The sequence below is a fragment of the Poecile atricapillus genome, chromosome W (genome assembly GCF_030490865.1).
Source record: "Poecile atricapillus isolate bPoeAtr1 chromosome W, bPoeAtr1.hap1, whole genome shotgun sequence".
NCBI lineage: Eukaryota > Metazoa > Chordata > Aves > Passeriformes > Paridae > Poecile > Poecile atricapillus.
The window spans coordinates 13932083-13946648 of record NC_081288.1 but is presented as its reverse complement, the minus strand read 5'-3'; the positions used below and the strand labels follow the sequence as shown (position 1 = coordinate 13946648).

Sequence of the window (14566 nt, the reverse complement as noted above, 5' to 3'; positions counted from 1 at the left end):
AATTAGTTAAGCCCTAAAGCAAACTGTTGGAGGCATCAGTACTTTCTGAACAGGGAATGAAAATAAATAGACCTTTTTGTGCCTGATTAAATGCCAAGTGGGCATTGTCAAGCTCTAAACAAATACGCACCTAATATTGTGATGGATTCTCTTGCAGACTATTCTTGTGCAGTCATGGTACCCAATCACAGTGGCTACAAACTCTAGAGAGCAGAAAAAGATTTTGGCCAAATATTTGCTGGAGACTTCTGGCAGCTTGGAAGGACTGGAATATAAACTACACGATTTTGGCTACAGAGGAGTTTCTTCACAAGAGGTAAAACTGCATGTCTAACAAGTCTGATTGCTCCTAACTATGAGGAGTTGTAGCAGGGCTGTGTTGCCTTCTGTGGGCCTGTTCTGCTCTGAAATTGTGAATGCACAGAGTGCTGTGTTTGGACTAATTGTGGAGGGGGAGGTCCAGGATGGAGGTGGGTACAATGTCTGAACTGTGAGCACTATACTGGGAGAAGTTTTCTCTGTCTTCCCAGTGTAAGTGAATAAAGAGAATATTGGTAAAGTGGGAATTGAGTCAGTCTTGCTGTTACAAACTATTGCTAGGTGGTAACTGGACATAGGTTTCTGTGTTTGTATATGGAAACTGAAAGTTGCATCTTCTTCAGACTGCAGGAATAGGAGCTTCAGCTCATTTGGTGAACTTCAAAGGAACAGACACTGTAGCAGGAATTGCATTAATTAAAAAGTACTATGGTACAAAAGATCCAGTTCCAGGATATTCTGTTCCAGCTGCTGAACACAGGTAAGATACTAGTCTAAGCCTTTCTAAAAGCAGTTTAGCGAAATGTAATTCTTTTCTTACCCATCTTTGTATCCAAAAATCTACCCTACAGTATTGGCCATGACTGATCCAGCTGTTGAAGCTCCAATTCTGTACTGATGCCTCTATATGTTCTAGGGGCACATAAGTAGCATGATTGTTCTTAACTATAAATGTGTTTTAAATGTTTTTAACTATAACCTTATCAGTGTCTTTTTAGGATAAGCTTGAAGGCTTATAGTCTATAGATAGTGAGGATTCACATTATGAACTTCAATTTATTTTTTTTTTTAATATAAAATCATAAATTGGCAAACTCTGTAAGTTGCAGTTCTGGACTCTCACAGTTCATGTTGTCCCTCCAGAAGAGGCAGTTACTCTCAAGCTTCCCATCAGTATAACTAATAATTGTAAATTCTTGCTATATCACTAAGAAAGGTGAATGAGTTTTTAAGAGTCAGGAAACTGGTCTCAGACATTTGAGAGAGAGAGCTCTTACTGTTTTTCAAATCCTTGTTCTGTACAAGGTTGGGAGTGAATGCAAATCCTTGAATCTCAGTTGCATGTCTACACAATGAAATGAGAATATAAAAGGTTGGTTGTTTCATATTGAGCACAAAACCCAGTTAAATATTTAGTATTTATATAGTTAGATTTTAAATATTTAGATTCTAAATAGTTAGTTAGTATTCACTTAGGATTGCAAGACTTGGCAATGGAAAGGCTTACATGAGTAGCCCTTGTAGAGTAGGGGTCATCTTTAAAGGAGCACTGCTTCATAGAACTTTCTGTACCATTGCTGTAGTGCTGTTCTAGAACTCCTGCTTGACCAATAGCTGTGACAGTTTTTGTCTGAAACTTCTGATGACCAAAACTACTATATTTTTTTTTAAATGAAAGCAAAAGAAAACACGTAGAGTCAAGATCAGGTGTCTTTTGCACAGCACATTAAAGTGGTGGCATTAGAGCAGGGAGCTTAAACTGCTCTGACTAAAGTCTGCACCACCAAATACAGACTGCAGTCACCCTTTCCAAGTTAATGCACAAAAAGGGTCTCATACCAGAGACCAAATTTTTACAGAATTGTTGTACTGTTCCACAACCTCCAATACAAGGTGGTGTTGTGAGCATGGTTCTTGCCCCTGGTGTGTCAGCAGGGCTCTTCTGAGATTGTACCAACCTCTTTGAAATAAAGTCTGTCTCCCTGCTACCACGATCTGGGACTTGTCTACACAGCAGATAATGCTGGAATTTTAAAGGTAAAAATTCCATGTCCACTGACTCTTATGCTTTGCATGAGAGCATTTTTAGGTCTTTGACACAAGTTACTAAAGTCACTTATGTCAGCTGGTCTGAGCAGCCACTGCAGATCAACTGCATTCAGTAACTTATTACTGCTCCCAGCAACTCTGGTTTATGTGCTCGCCTGTGGCCTTGCACCAAGGGTAATGTTCTGAGATTCCTCTGGAAGAATGTTTGTATGAGTATATATTTGTTTTATATCACTATTAAAAAAGAAAATAAATTCTGTTTTCTTCTTTAGATTTTTTCTAACATGGTGAGGTGCTTCGTTCTCAGCTTTCCATTTTGTAGCATGAAATTGTCAGAGCAGATGTTCTGTTCTTGCATCTGTAGTTCCCTAACTGTCTGAATTAAGTCTATTTAGTATATAGTGTATTTATAATCCATGCAACACAGAGCTGATAAGCACATAGTTTTTGCTGTTGTGTAATCATACTGCTTTTTGTTGTCTTGAACTGTTGCTGGTAGGAAATACAGAATGAGATGTAAATGCAATTCTAATATGAATTTTTCAATTGCCGTTGCAGTACCATAACCGCCTGGGGGAAAGATCATGAAAAAGATGCTTTTGAACACATAGTAACACAGTTTTCTTCAGTGCCTGTATCTGTGGTTAGTGACAGCTATGACATTTACAATGCTTGTGAAAAAATATGGGGTGATGACCTAAGGCATATAATTGAAGCCCGAAGTCCAGAGGCACCACTTATAATTAGACCAGATTCTGGGAATCCTCTTGACACTGTTCTAAAGGTAATCCTTTCTTGAAGCCATTTGTATACAAGATTGGGAGGGCAATTGTTGGTTTTGTAATGACTGGCTAGCAAAAATATAATGCTCTAACTTGGTACACATTTATATATTTGATACTGGCTAACTTGGACCTGTGAAAAATGTAAATGTTTACTTCACCTCAGTATAGATATGGAAACCCTTTCGCAGTCCAAATAATTTCATATTTTTCATCAGTCCCATTCTTGCATACGGTTCTTGAAGCTTTTACAAGTTACCAGTTTTGCTGATGTAATGACGTTGGAATGCTTTCATAAAGAAACTTTTGTCACTTAGCAAATGCAGTGGGAAACAGCTTGAGTGCTAGTAAATGTCAGGCCAATAACAATTCTTACTACTAAGTTTAGGTATCTTGGCATCCCATATTGATGTAATTCACTATTTTGTGCTACAAATACGTGCATAGCCCTCTACTCTCTTTTATAAGATGTGCATTTAAGTCAGTGGCACTGACTCCACTTTGAAAAATGCTTCTTGTCTCATTGCTCTTTAGAAAGCTCAGTGATTGTTACAGTTTCATAATAAAAGCTGTTGATCCCTTTGAATTTGAGTAACAATCAGCACTGTCAAAGTAAGAAGGTGGGGCAATGTTAGTTACATTGGTACTCTATCAAATTAGATCTATACAGCTTTAACAGCATTTTTTTCCCCCTTTGGGATAAGTGGCATATCACAGATAGGAACTCTGAATGACCTTTATCAGATCTGATAAGAGAAACTTCTAGCTGAAGTGTTTAATTTTGAATATTTGTGGCTTACAAAATCATAAAAAACTGAAAGCCTCATCCACCATCTTAAAGGAGATCAAAAGAAGAGCAGGATCTTCAGTTGACACGTTTAGTAACAAAAAGTCACCACAAGCAAAGGGAGAAAGGATGGAAGCATGGTTCTGATTAGCTCTCTGGTGCAAGTTCTTAAAGACCATATTGTCTCTGACTGCTTTAAGGGCTTCCACCACAATGGCTGGCATGGGGTTTTTTTGGTGTGGATAGATTTAGAGCATGATTATGTGGGTATATTTATGGATTTATTTCAATTTTTAGAAAAAGCGTGACTTTTAGAAAAAGCATGTGGAAATTTGTTTCTTTATTGAATTGGCAGATTTTTATTTTCATTTTGAACTGTCTTCTCTCCCTTTTTAATAGGTCTTGGAGATCTTGGGGAAGAAGTTTCCCATTACAGAGAATTCAAAAGGCTATAAGTTGTTGCCACCGTATCTCAGAGTTATTCAAGGGGATGGTGTGGATATCAACACATTGCAAGAGGTAGGAGATCCTGTTCATGTGTCAGGGTGACACTGGCAAGGTTGATATTTAATCTGGACTCTGTTACAACTAGTCAGATGTTGCAGCAGAGACTGCTGACCCCACCTCTGCCCTTCATTCCAGACACTGGCAGTGATATCATAATGCATAAAACAAATTCATTAAAACTCCACAGGAAATTATTAAGATGCATAAAAAATCCTAAAAAGCATTTTCTAATCCCCCTGTTGTAACCCTTCTCTTTCCGCTGTCTCTCCTTTTGTTTGCTTTCATCATGCTTGTCAAGTCTAATTGAGATCAAAGTCTGGCAGTATTTGGTCCTTTCATTGATGTCTAAGGCACGCTGCATGATCACTGTGCTGCAGCAATAGTAGTAATTAACTGGTTTGGCTCATTAGTTATGTACCATCTGAAGACTGCTTGTCCTCACATATTGAAGGTGTAGTTTTGAAGGGAGACTTTTTAAAACCTTAAAAGGTAAGGAAAGCAAGTTCCTTGACTGAGCAACTAGTGGAATAAGGATTAGTTGGAAAGCCAGAAAATATGTGTAAAAGATTAGGCTATAGTCTGAGTCAAAATTGCAATTTTACAAAGACATAAATTGATTATTTAGTAGATAAATAGATTATTTAGTAGATTCTGCATGCTTGAAATAAGTCATAAATTCACCACTATTGACTAGAGGTAGATACTAGGTAATGCAATATGGTTATAAAGGCATAGACTGCAGTAACTACAGATGATGAAGGGCATGTAAGAGGAGCAGGACTCGACTTTGGTTTGTCCTGAGTCTTTCATCTTCAGCTGTATTAGAGTTCAAAACCAGAAATAAGTTTAATAGAGATTGATTTTACTTGAATTTGATGCCACTTGCCTTAGCTTTCTAGAGTGACACATCGTTAGGTTCTTCTCAACAAAGCTGACTTCTGCTGCTTCTCAAAATTATGAGCAAGGGAGGTATCCGTTTTGGGTTTTAGCTGGTCTGAAGCTATCTGCATGTCTAACATAGGCACATAATGTGAACCTCAATTACAGAACTCAGATTTGTCACTCAGATCCCCAGAGAGCAGTTAAAACTGAACCTGTAACCTGATAGACTAACTCTAGTGCAGTCATGCTCTGCAGTTTCCCCCCTCCACCTCCAATAGCTTTTAAAGTAAATTCTATTTTACTTTTTTATCCCATGTGGCTTTTTGAGAATATACAACTATGCTAAAATGCTTAACAGAACACAAGCATGAGAGGTTAATAGCTGGAAAGAAAGTTTTATGATTAGATAGCAGGGGAAGACACTGTTAAAGAAAACAAAACTCACGCAGAAGAAAAACATTTCTACTTGTTCTGAACAATGGTCTAACAGCATTGATGCCTGTGTTAGGCAAGTGTGTTATGTATGAGATTTTCATGAGTTGTGAGAGGACAGAAACTGGACCATTCTTCCTTGTAAGGAACTCTGGTTGCTTCTTTTAAGTTACACTAGACAAAATGCAAGGATGTCTTATAGCATCAATTCTAATTAAAATATTAAAGCAAATATTTAAAAATATTTGCACTAGAGTGAAAAATTCTAACCAGCAGTAAAACAATTGCAGCAGCTAATGGGAGAGGATGGGAGGCAGAATGAGCAATTCTTTGTTCAGGTGATCTGCCTGTTTAGTATTTTCCTTATGAAGCTGTAATTGATTATGAGATGTCTTCTGTAATGTATAATAGTAGAGATCGGAAGTTCCCCAAGAAATACAGAGGAGACAGATCACTGCTGCCCAGTGGCACCTTCTCATTTCTTCCTGACTCTAACCTTGCTGTGCCTCATGTCAGCTTTGCTCATTGAGCCATTAGTAGTTAAAATAGTTTAGATCACATATGTAGCAGCAAACTAACTCAGCCAAAAGGGGTCAGTTTTGTAGTTTAGTGAATTAAGTTGTACCCTAAAAAGGGGCTAATACTTGCCAGCACTAGACAGAAGAAAATGTTGTTTTGAGCTGGGAAAAATGGGCAGGAAGGAAGGTGACATTTCTCATTTGACAGTAGCAAATTATTTTGGAGCAAAATGACCATGATTTTGTAGCCTTACTTTAGTTTTATTTAAATATTATGAATCCCTTCATTTTTTTATGTCAGCAAACCACAGGTTTTACCATGCTGACTGTTAGAAGTTTGGATAGTAGCATAACATTAAAAACCCCTGAAACAACAACCAAAACCCAAAATAAAACAACCCACCAAAACCAAACCAACACCTAAGTATAATTCATTCTTTTCCAAAAGGAGTTTACATGAACAAATACGAATGTATCACTGTGGACGTCTTTCTTCCCCCTCTTGTAGCCCCGTGCAAGATTTTTGTTCCAAGTATTCCATATCAGCTTTCAATTCTAGGCATGATTTATTGTTACAGGTCAGATGAAAGGTAATGGGTACAGTAGGAAAATCTAGAATTGGTAATGGCCAATAGTCTCATTTAGCTGCCCAAAGTAGCTGAAACAACAATGTAGAAAACAACTCAGAGTATAAACTGGATTTTAAAATTCTTTGTTTTAATAGGGGATGCTGGTAGAACAGGTAAGGAAACTTTTTTGACTTTCTTTGCATTTTCACTTTTAAAATCATTCCAATCTGCTAACTCCACAATATACTACACTTTCAAAGGATTTTCTTTGAACATTCAATTTCCAGATGTCTTTAAATTTTTATACAAAATAAATCCTCTAATCTGGAGTCACAGTTCATGTGTTAATCATGCTCATAATGGTCAGAGGAAGCTGGTCAAAACCTTGATACCTGAATTGTTCTCCCTGTATAGGTTTGAAAGTGTGAAACAAAAATTTCTTCTGTATTGTTTTCTTTTTGGGGGAGGCTTCAGTTCTTTCAGATCTCCTCCTTTTCTTCCCTATTACTACTGCTGTTTATCATCTCTCCTCCATACCTAAGGAAGTAATTGTATCTGGGCCTTTGCAGTGGGTCACTGGTACAGTGGGTCAGAGCTGTCTTTCAGCTTAGTCTGGATTTCCCTTCCCCTCCTCACCAGACAAAGATCAATCTAAGTAAGGAGATCCCATGGGAGAGTGGAAAGCTAGAAGCCAGTTCTTCATCCACAGTAAGTGAGGAGTTGTGCCTGTAGCAGGAGATGAACAAACCATCTGTAAATGAGCTGAGCTCAAAGGGGATTCATGTTTCTTCTCACCCAGGCAAGAGGGTTAAGCAGCCATGGCCCAGCTATGCTGTACTTGCACTAACATCTGTTAACCTGTTAACCAAGGCATCAATGAACATGAAGCCTCAGCATCACGTGCCTTGGTGTAGGATGTTTGTACTGGGTAGTTGTATCTCAAGTGAGTTCAGTGTCAGACCTGGCCTTTGCAACTGCACAGTGAGGTGAGCAGAGCACACTGGCTCAGGCTTGCCCAGCAGTTCACATAGCTTCAGGCTTGCTCAGGGTCTGAACCAGAGGCCAGGTGGAGTTTACCTGTATTTACCTCTTTAAAAGACAGCACAGAGAAGTAGAGTCCATATCCAAGCCCAGTTAAATCTCATTTCTTATGGCACCAGTGGGCATTGTTCTCAAGTAGAAGGTATACAAAATAAAATTTCTTACCCTTCCTTTGTCAGCTTTAGTTACTTCATTCATTTTGCTTGACTTGCTGAGTGAGGCAGAGCAAGTTGGTACCATTGGAATGATGGAAAATCGCTGATAAAATTTCCTGGGGAAATCTCTGACAGAAATGTAGTGGGAAGGCATTCCAAGCATGTCCTCAGAAGGTTATGACTCTGCTGTCCATGTGTCCTGTTGACTGGCCTCTGTCAGGCATTCAGACTGAGAGTGTCTGTGAAGACAGCTTGCATGTCACTAAGTGGATAAACAAAACCTAGTATGCTCTTTTGTTTACACTTCCAGTTTGTCACGGTCTGAAATTGGAATTGTGTTTTTCATTTTTTCTCCCCTCTTATGAGCCTTAGCTGTCCCTTACAAAAGCAGCTTGACATCAGTAACTCCTGAAACAGTCCTGTTCAGTGTTACTCTGGCACTTCTTCTTGATGCAGGATGCTAAGATAGCCCAAAATATTACCAGATTCCTGACTATTTTGCAATAGTCAGTCTGACTTTTGAAACTCTGCACTGTTCCCCATAGATTATGTTCTTCTATTCTGCTTCTTGCCATCCTGTTTTTCTTGATGAATGGTATTTTGCTGTCTCATACACTCTGGTTTTCTCACCTGCTTTTCATAATAAAATATTAGGGAGGAGACAGTTTGAACTCCTGTTCTGAGACTATAGCTGTCATTTTAGGCTGTCATAAGAGTAACAGGTCAGGGAAACAAATCTTGGCCCTTTATGAGCATGACTAAATGAGCAGCCAGTACTCCAGGCTAGAGGATGTCACATTTGTCTGGGTAGAATGAGGGTGGAGGGAAATGACAGAGTAAATTTTACCTTGACTGTTGCTAGCAGCACAGTTCACATTGATCTGTACCTGCTGGAGAATTTTATCTGAGCAATTTTATGTATTTTCATTTCCCACCTTTTAACTTGCTGATCTTACTCTAGACAATGTCAAGAGAATTGCTCTGTTTAAGTCATTGGTCAGAGAGGGTAATAACTTTCTGGAGTTGAGCAGGATGACTGCATTGTTTCAGGATACAGGCTCTGCTTCCAGGTCTTTCCATAATTCTGAGAATTTGGAAGGCTCTGAAATACTCCCATGAAGTCTTTTATTTTCTTTAGAGCTCTGTTTCTCTGGGCATTGCATTACTGTGCCACCCTAGTTTGGGAAGTATATGTGCTGGCACGATAGTTGTGTTACAGCAAAGGCTTTCCAGTTCCATGCTGGAACTGTAAATAAAAATGCAAACAGTGTGCCAAGTATTGACCAAATTATTACTAACATCTCCTGGAAACTGAATGTTAGTTGGCTTAATTGTCTGTAAAAGCATCTTGTTTAAGTAGTGTAATATTTTTATGGGAAAATGGCATGGCCTAAAAGTATGCTCCATCATAATTTTCTTTTTCTTATTAGATTGTGGAGGGAATGAAGAAGAATAAATGGAGTATTGAGAATATTGCCTTTGGATCTGGTGGTGCTTTGTTGCAGAAACTAACCAGAGACCTCTTAAACTGTTCCTTCAAATGTAGTTACGTGGTGACCAACGGCCTTGGGGTATGTGTCTGTACAATTGTACTGCTCTGCTTTATGTAGAGGTCTCCCCACTTTAAAACCTGTTTGACGTGTCCTGTTACATTACCACCATCTGCAATAGGTCCCACAAAGCCCTTTTCTCCTAAAAAAAAATCTTCTTCATTTTAGGTAAATGTCTTCAAAGACCCTGTAGCTGATCCCAACAAAAGGTCAAAGAAAGGACGGCTGTCATTGCACAGGACACCTGCTGGAGAGTATGTGACACTTGAAGAAGGCAAAGGAGATCTTGAAGAGTATGGACAGGTATGAATTTTCAAAATCTGTTCCATCATTCTACTTGGAAAAATAGACTGAGAAGAGTAAGGCTATAAATTAATTTCAGAATTTATTTCTGATCTGTCATTTTGTTCGACTCCCATCTTACTAACTCAAAAATTACCTCAGTACTAAATTCAGTAACAGCAGAATGTTAGAATGACAGAATGTTCAGACTTTACAATTACAGATCTTTTTTGTTTGTCTTCAGAAACACAAGAACATTACTGTTTTTCCCCAAAGCTAAAGTCTCAGTGTTGCAGAATATATGCTGGCCAGGTAGTTTTGTTTGGCCTGTATTGCACAATTTGAGTAGTGACCCTAGCTGGAGGTGGAACAGGGACAGCTGTAATTAAAATGTGTTTCCACTTCCCCACGGAGATATTTTTTTAAATAGTTCCTTCAGGAGTTAATGCTCTGTACATAGAGCAGTTCCACAATTTTTAAAGATGTAAATTAATACCAGGAATTCAATTTCCCTGTGAATTCTTTACAATTGCAAAATGGAATGCTATTTCTGTGAAATAAGCACAAGTTTTATGCCAGTCTCAGGCTTTCAATTTGATATGTCATGTGTTTCAGCATCCAACAATGAATCATTAAACTGCATGTTGAGTCTCTTCCCAAGTTAAGAGGACTGAAAATAAGTTGTCAAATTCCACTTCTGCTTTTAGAGGTTGAAAGTTTCCTGGTATACAGAAGCTGTTTTTGCACTGCTAGGCAGAGGATACTACTGGGCACACTATTTTATGTAACAGTAAGCATAAAACTTAAATCTGAGAAATTTCAAGATGGAAAAGCCTCTGTTACACACACTGAAGATATTCTGCTCTGGACACAAAGATCATATATAAATATGAAACTTTTTTCTATGCACCTATTCATGTTAACAATGAAAATTCATATCCATCTAAAGAGGGAAGGACCTAATGGTGAGAAATCTCTTCAACACAAACTACAAGACTTTGGCTCTGAAATTTGGCAATATATTGTCCCTTCATTTTTGTCAGGTGAAATTATTCATTAAATTTTTTTTTGGTCCCAGGAAATTAGAGAGGGTCACTGGTGTAGTACCAGTTCTGGGGCTTCCTGGAAACGACAGGGAAATGTACCTTTCTGTGGCCCATTTCTCTAAAGCCACAGGTCCTTGCAGTAGGTCACCAAATGCAGGGACTGCTCAGTGTTACTGCTGTGCTGACTTTTGTTGCCAGCTCTGCTTACTGCCTTTCCAGTGTGCTGTGTGCAAGCCCTTCCTGATAACTGTTTTACAAAATATATGAGTAAAGGGCACAGTGAAGAAAGTTGTTTTTTTGGTTTGGGATTTTTTTTTTTTCCCTAGAGAAAAAAATACCTAATTTAAACCTCTATAATTGAATTGTATTTGACTGGTTGCACATCACCTTTCTTACAAACTGCTCTAGCAATGTTTAATTAGCATGTATTTGACCTTGGCCAGGTGTAGGTACCATACTCAAGGGACTAGTCAGCACAATGGTGCTGTCTGTGCACAGGATGACCCAAGCCCTTTAGAGAAAGGTATCAGAAGAAGCTGTAAAGATTTAGCATCTTGACAGTCTGAAGTTCCAGCCTTACCTGGCTGGATTTGTGTATCCACAATTTCGAGTTTGTGTGACCCATGTTTGCCAAATCACTCTTGCTAAAACAGTGATGTTTCTTGCAGGACCTGCTTCACACTGTATTTAAGAATGGAAAGGTAACGAAGTCATATTCATTTGATGAAGTAAGACAAAATGCCAGGCTGAAGAACAGTGAATTACAAACGGTGTCTCACTAAGTTCCATTCCATGTCTGTGTATGTGTGTGTAACTAGTTCGTTCTGCATAGCTACTGGTTTATTGTACAGATTTGTGTGTTTGTGTTTTATGACATTGTAGCCAAATTATTTGTTGGTTTATGGACATACTGCCCTATCTTTTGCCAGTCTTTAGAAGATGAAATCAGGAAATGGTACTTACATTGTAAAACATATTTAATGCTAAAGTGTGCTTTTTAGGGCCCTTTGCCAGTAGTGATTCAATCTGGTATTGATCTTTTCACAAATGAGACAGAGCTAAGAAACTTTTTTATATATAACAGAATATCACAAAATGGATTTACATAAAATTATCATGATTGCTTTATGTTTATATTTAACTTGTATTTTTGTACAAACAAGATTGTGTAAAATATATTTAAAGTTTCAATAATTAAGTCTTTCCAACTTTTCATGATTTTTATGAGCACAGACTTTCAAGAAAATATTTAGTGGGGGGGAATCCATTGCCTTTTGTCCATTAATCAGCAAATAAAACATGGCCTTAAAAGTTTGTTGTGACATTGTTCCATTTGACAACTAAATCAGGACTCGTATCTCCTTAAGATCCCATAGAGTTGCTGACCTCACCATTTCTTGTAGTTGTCTGTATTAGTAAATCTGCATTAAATAAAATTACTGTTCTTACTAGAAGGTTTAGGTATTACAGACCTTGCTGGCACAGTAAGGTATGTAAGTGAAATGCCAAATTTGAAAGGATTCTCTACTGCAACTTAACTTGCCAAGTCTATCCCACTTGGTATATGCACCTCAATATTTTAAGAGTAAGGTTTTTAAGAGATCTCCTCTTCCACTATAGAATATATGTGTAAAATACTGAAATATGGAAGCGGTGTATTTTAAAGTAATTACACTTCTGGGTTTATTTTTCATATACTGTAAGTGACATGAATTTAAAGCAAAATACTGGACTGGGTAGTGCACTTTTTTACTTTTTTGTATTTTTTTCATTGATTTGCCTTTTGTCAGACTGGATGTTAAATTGTAAAAATGTTTAACTATTTTTGTTAACAACTTTAATAAAACTATGCTAGCCAAACTCCTACATGAATGGCAGACCTGTTTCCCCTTCTCGCCCCATCCGTTTGAGGTGAGGAGGGGCTTTCATTTTGCAGAGGGTAACTGTAAAACAATGTGTTGGAGAGATACTTTTGAACTGTCTGCACTTGATTGTATTTGCTCTCTGCATATGCTTGATATGAGCATTTTCTGCTGGAAAATGAAACTGTTGAGGATTTTATTTGAGAAGCTATGTAGTAACCTTTGAAATATTTGATAGTACTGTAGGATGGCTCTCACTAGAAAAAGTACCTCCCTTACTTAAAAACAAAAAACAACAGCAAAAGCAAACAGTTCCTGTTCTGCTGGCGATCAGCTATCAGCCAATTGCTTAATATACTGACATAATTAACGCTTCTAATTAGTAGATGATGTTACTGGAAAGTGTTAAAGCCTAAAATAATTTACACCTACAAAATTTTATAAAATGTGCTTTTAAAGGAAGATTGAAAAGCCATACTTCATTCTTACTCTCTCACCAAAAAGGGCCACATCAAAGCATTCATAATATTTCCAGGGTTTGTGGTTAAGATGTTTATGCCCAGTCTCAATAGTTCTTGTTAATACAAACCTGTTTTTCACTTGTAGTGTATGTAATTATACATTTAAGTGACGTATTGTTTCAAGAATAGTGTTTTAGTAAAACTCTAAATGCTGACCTTTCACACTGAGGAACTGCCTTTACTTAGCTATTAATTATATTGTTTGGTTTTGGCCAGGAAAAGGTTTTGAATCTGAACTTAGGATCAGTAGCAGGTAAATAGTACAGAGCCTATTTCACTCCTCCACATGTGTACTAGGGAATTTTATTATGTATGGTTTAAAAAACAATAAAGTAAATGCTGCTTTCATTCTGTACCAATAAAAATTTTGATAACTATTGACTACCCATAACTGATATTTTTGTACTTGAGAACTGAGGATATACTGTGGAAGCACTGTTTTCATGTGTACCATGAAATACATTATAATTGTTCAGTACTGTCTAAAACTTTTCAGCTTATTAGTTGGAAACTCAGAGCAAATTCTCTATTTGTGCATGTCACTTTCAGAAAGTTGTAATGTCACTCATTTTATTAAATGTTAATAACTTTAAAAGGGGGAAAAAAAAAAGAAAAACACCTGGTGCTATTCAGACCTGAACACTTGTCTCTTTGTGTTTGGCAGTTTGACATTTTGGGCATCAAGGAGTTGACAGAAATTACTGCAGTGCTTGAACCATACAATATCCTAATTCTTCCACATGAAAGCAAACAGCATGTTTGTTTGCTTTAAATTACTAGATTTGTAGTCATTGATATATTTTAATTATCCCCATTTCATAATATAATACAGTATTTGTATTTAAAAATAGGAATTGGGAATTTTGTGTTTAATACTCTGATTTGTAACCATATTTAGCATAAGAAATGGATTTTGTAAGACTATTTTTTTTCTTCAGCTGCATGATTATAAAAAAATATACTTTTTGGTACTTTGAAAGATCTGAGGAGAGAACAGAAGAGTACTTAACTGTTTGGTTTGTCAAAATCAAAACAAAGCTTAAACAGTTCTTTTCTTATAGGTTTTTACATTCCTTCTTGTTTAGTGAAGAATAAGTATTCCTCACTTAAATCCTCTGTTAAAGTAATTTTAATGTACTTGGCATCAAATACCAGTATGTAATACACATGGAAATAAAGTTTAGTTCTGGCAGTGAAAATCATAGCCATCTGATTGTGTCTTAAAGTTCTGACGCTGGGCATCAGATGTCAACCTGTGCTCTTTGCTGCCAAACACATGCCAGAGCAGGGCAGTGCATTCCTTTAAGGAGGGCTGCTCAGCTGCCTTGCAGACAGTTTGGGGTTAAATAAATTTACCAGATCAGTTCTAGAGAAGAGAAAGCAAACTGGGCTCTTTTTTCTTTTTTTGGGGATGTGAGTGCATGGTTTTGGGAATTTGGTTTGGTTTGGTTTGGTTTTAGGGGGGGTTTTCCTGCCTTTTTTTATATATATTTGTGTGTGTGTGTGTGTGAGTACATCTGCGCTTTAGCATTTTGTCTGTTTGT

The 14566-nt window shown here is 37.4% G+C and overlaps 1 protein-coding gene across 2 annotated transcripts in view; it reads left to right on the top strand.

The window, feature by feature from the left end:
• The window catches only part of NAMPT (nicotinamide phosphoribosyltransferase), a 30914-nt gene extending 16693 nt beyond the window's left edge, over positions 1-14221 (top strand). The window contains exons 5-12 of one of the 2 annotated variants that reach the window (XM_058862437.1): positions 158-316; positions 663-799; positions 2647-2872; positions 4057-4176; positions 6721-6738; positions 9192-9332; positions 9480-9614; positions 11308-14221. In XM_058862437.1, coding sequence (XP_058718420.1) covers positions 158-316; positions 663-799; positions 2647-2872; positions 4057-4176; positions 6721-6738; positions 9192-9332; positions 9480-9614; positions 11308-11421 — 1050 coding nt within the window. In that variant the 3' untranslated portion in view covers positions 11422-14221. The remainder of the gene's footprint in view (positions 1-157; positions 317-662; positions 800-2646; positions 2873-4056; positions 4177-6720; positions 6739-9191; positions 9333-9479; positions 9615-11307) is intronic. The other variant, XM_058862438.1, reaches the window with a different exon arrangement.
• Positions 14222-14566: the final 345 nt, after the last annotated feature.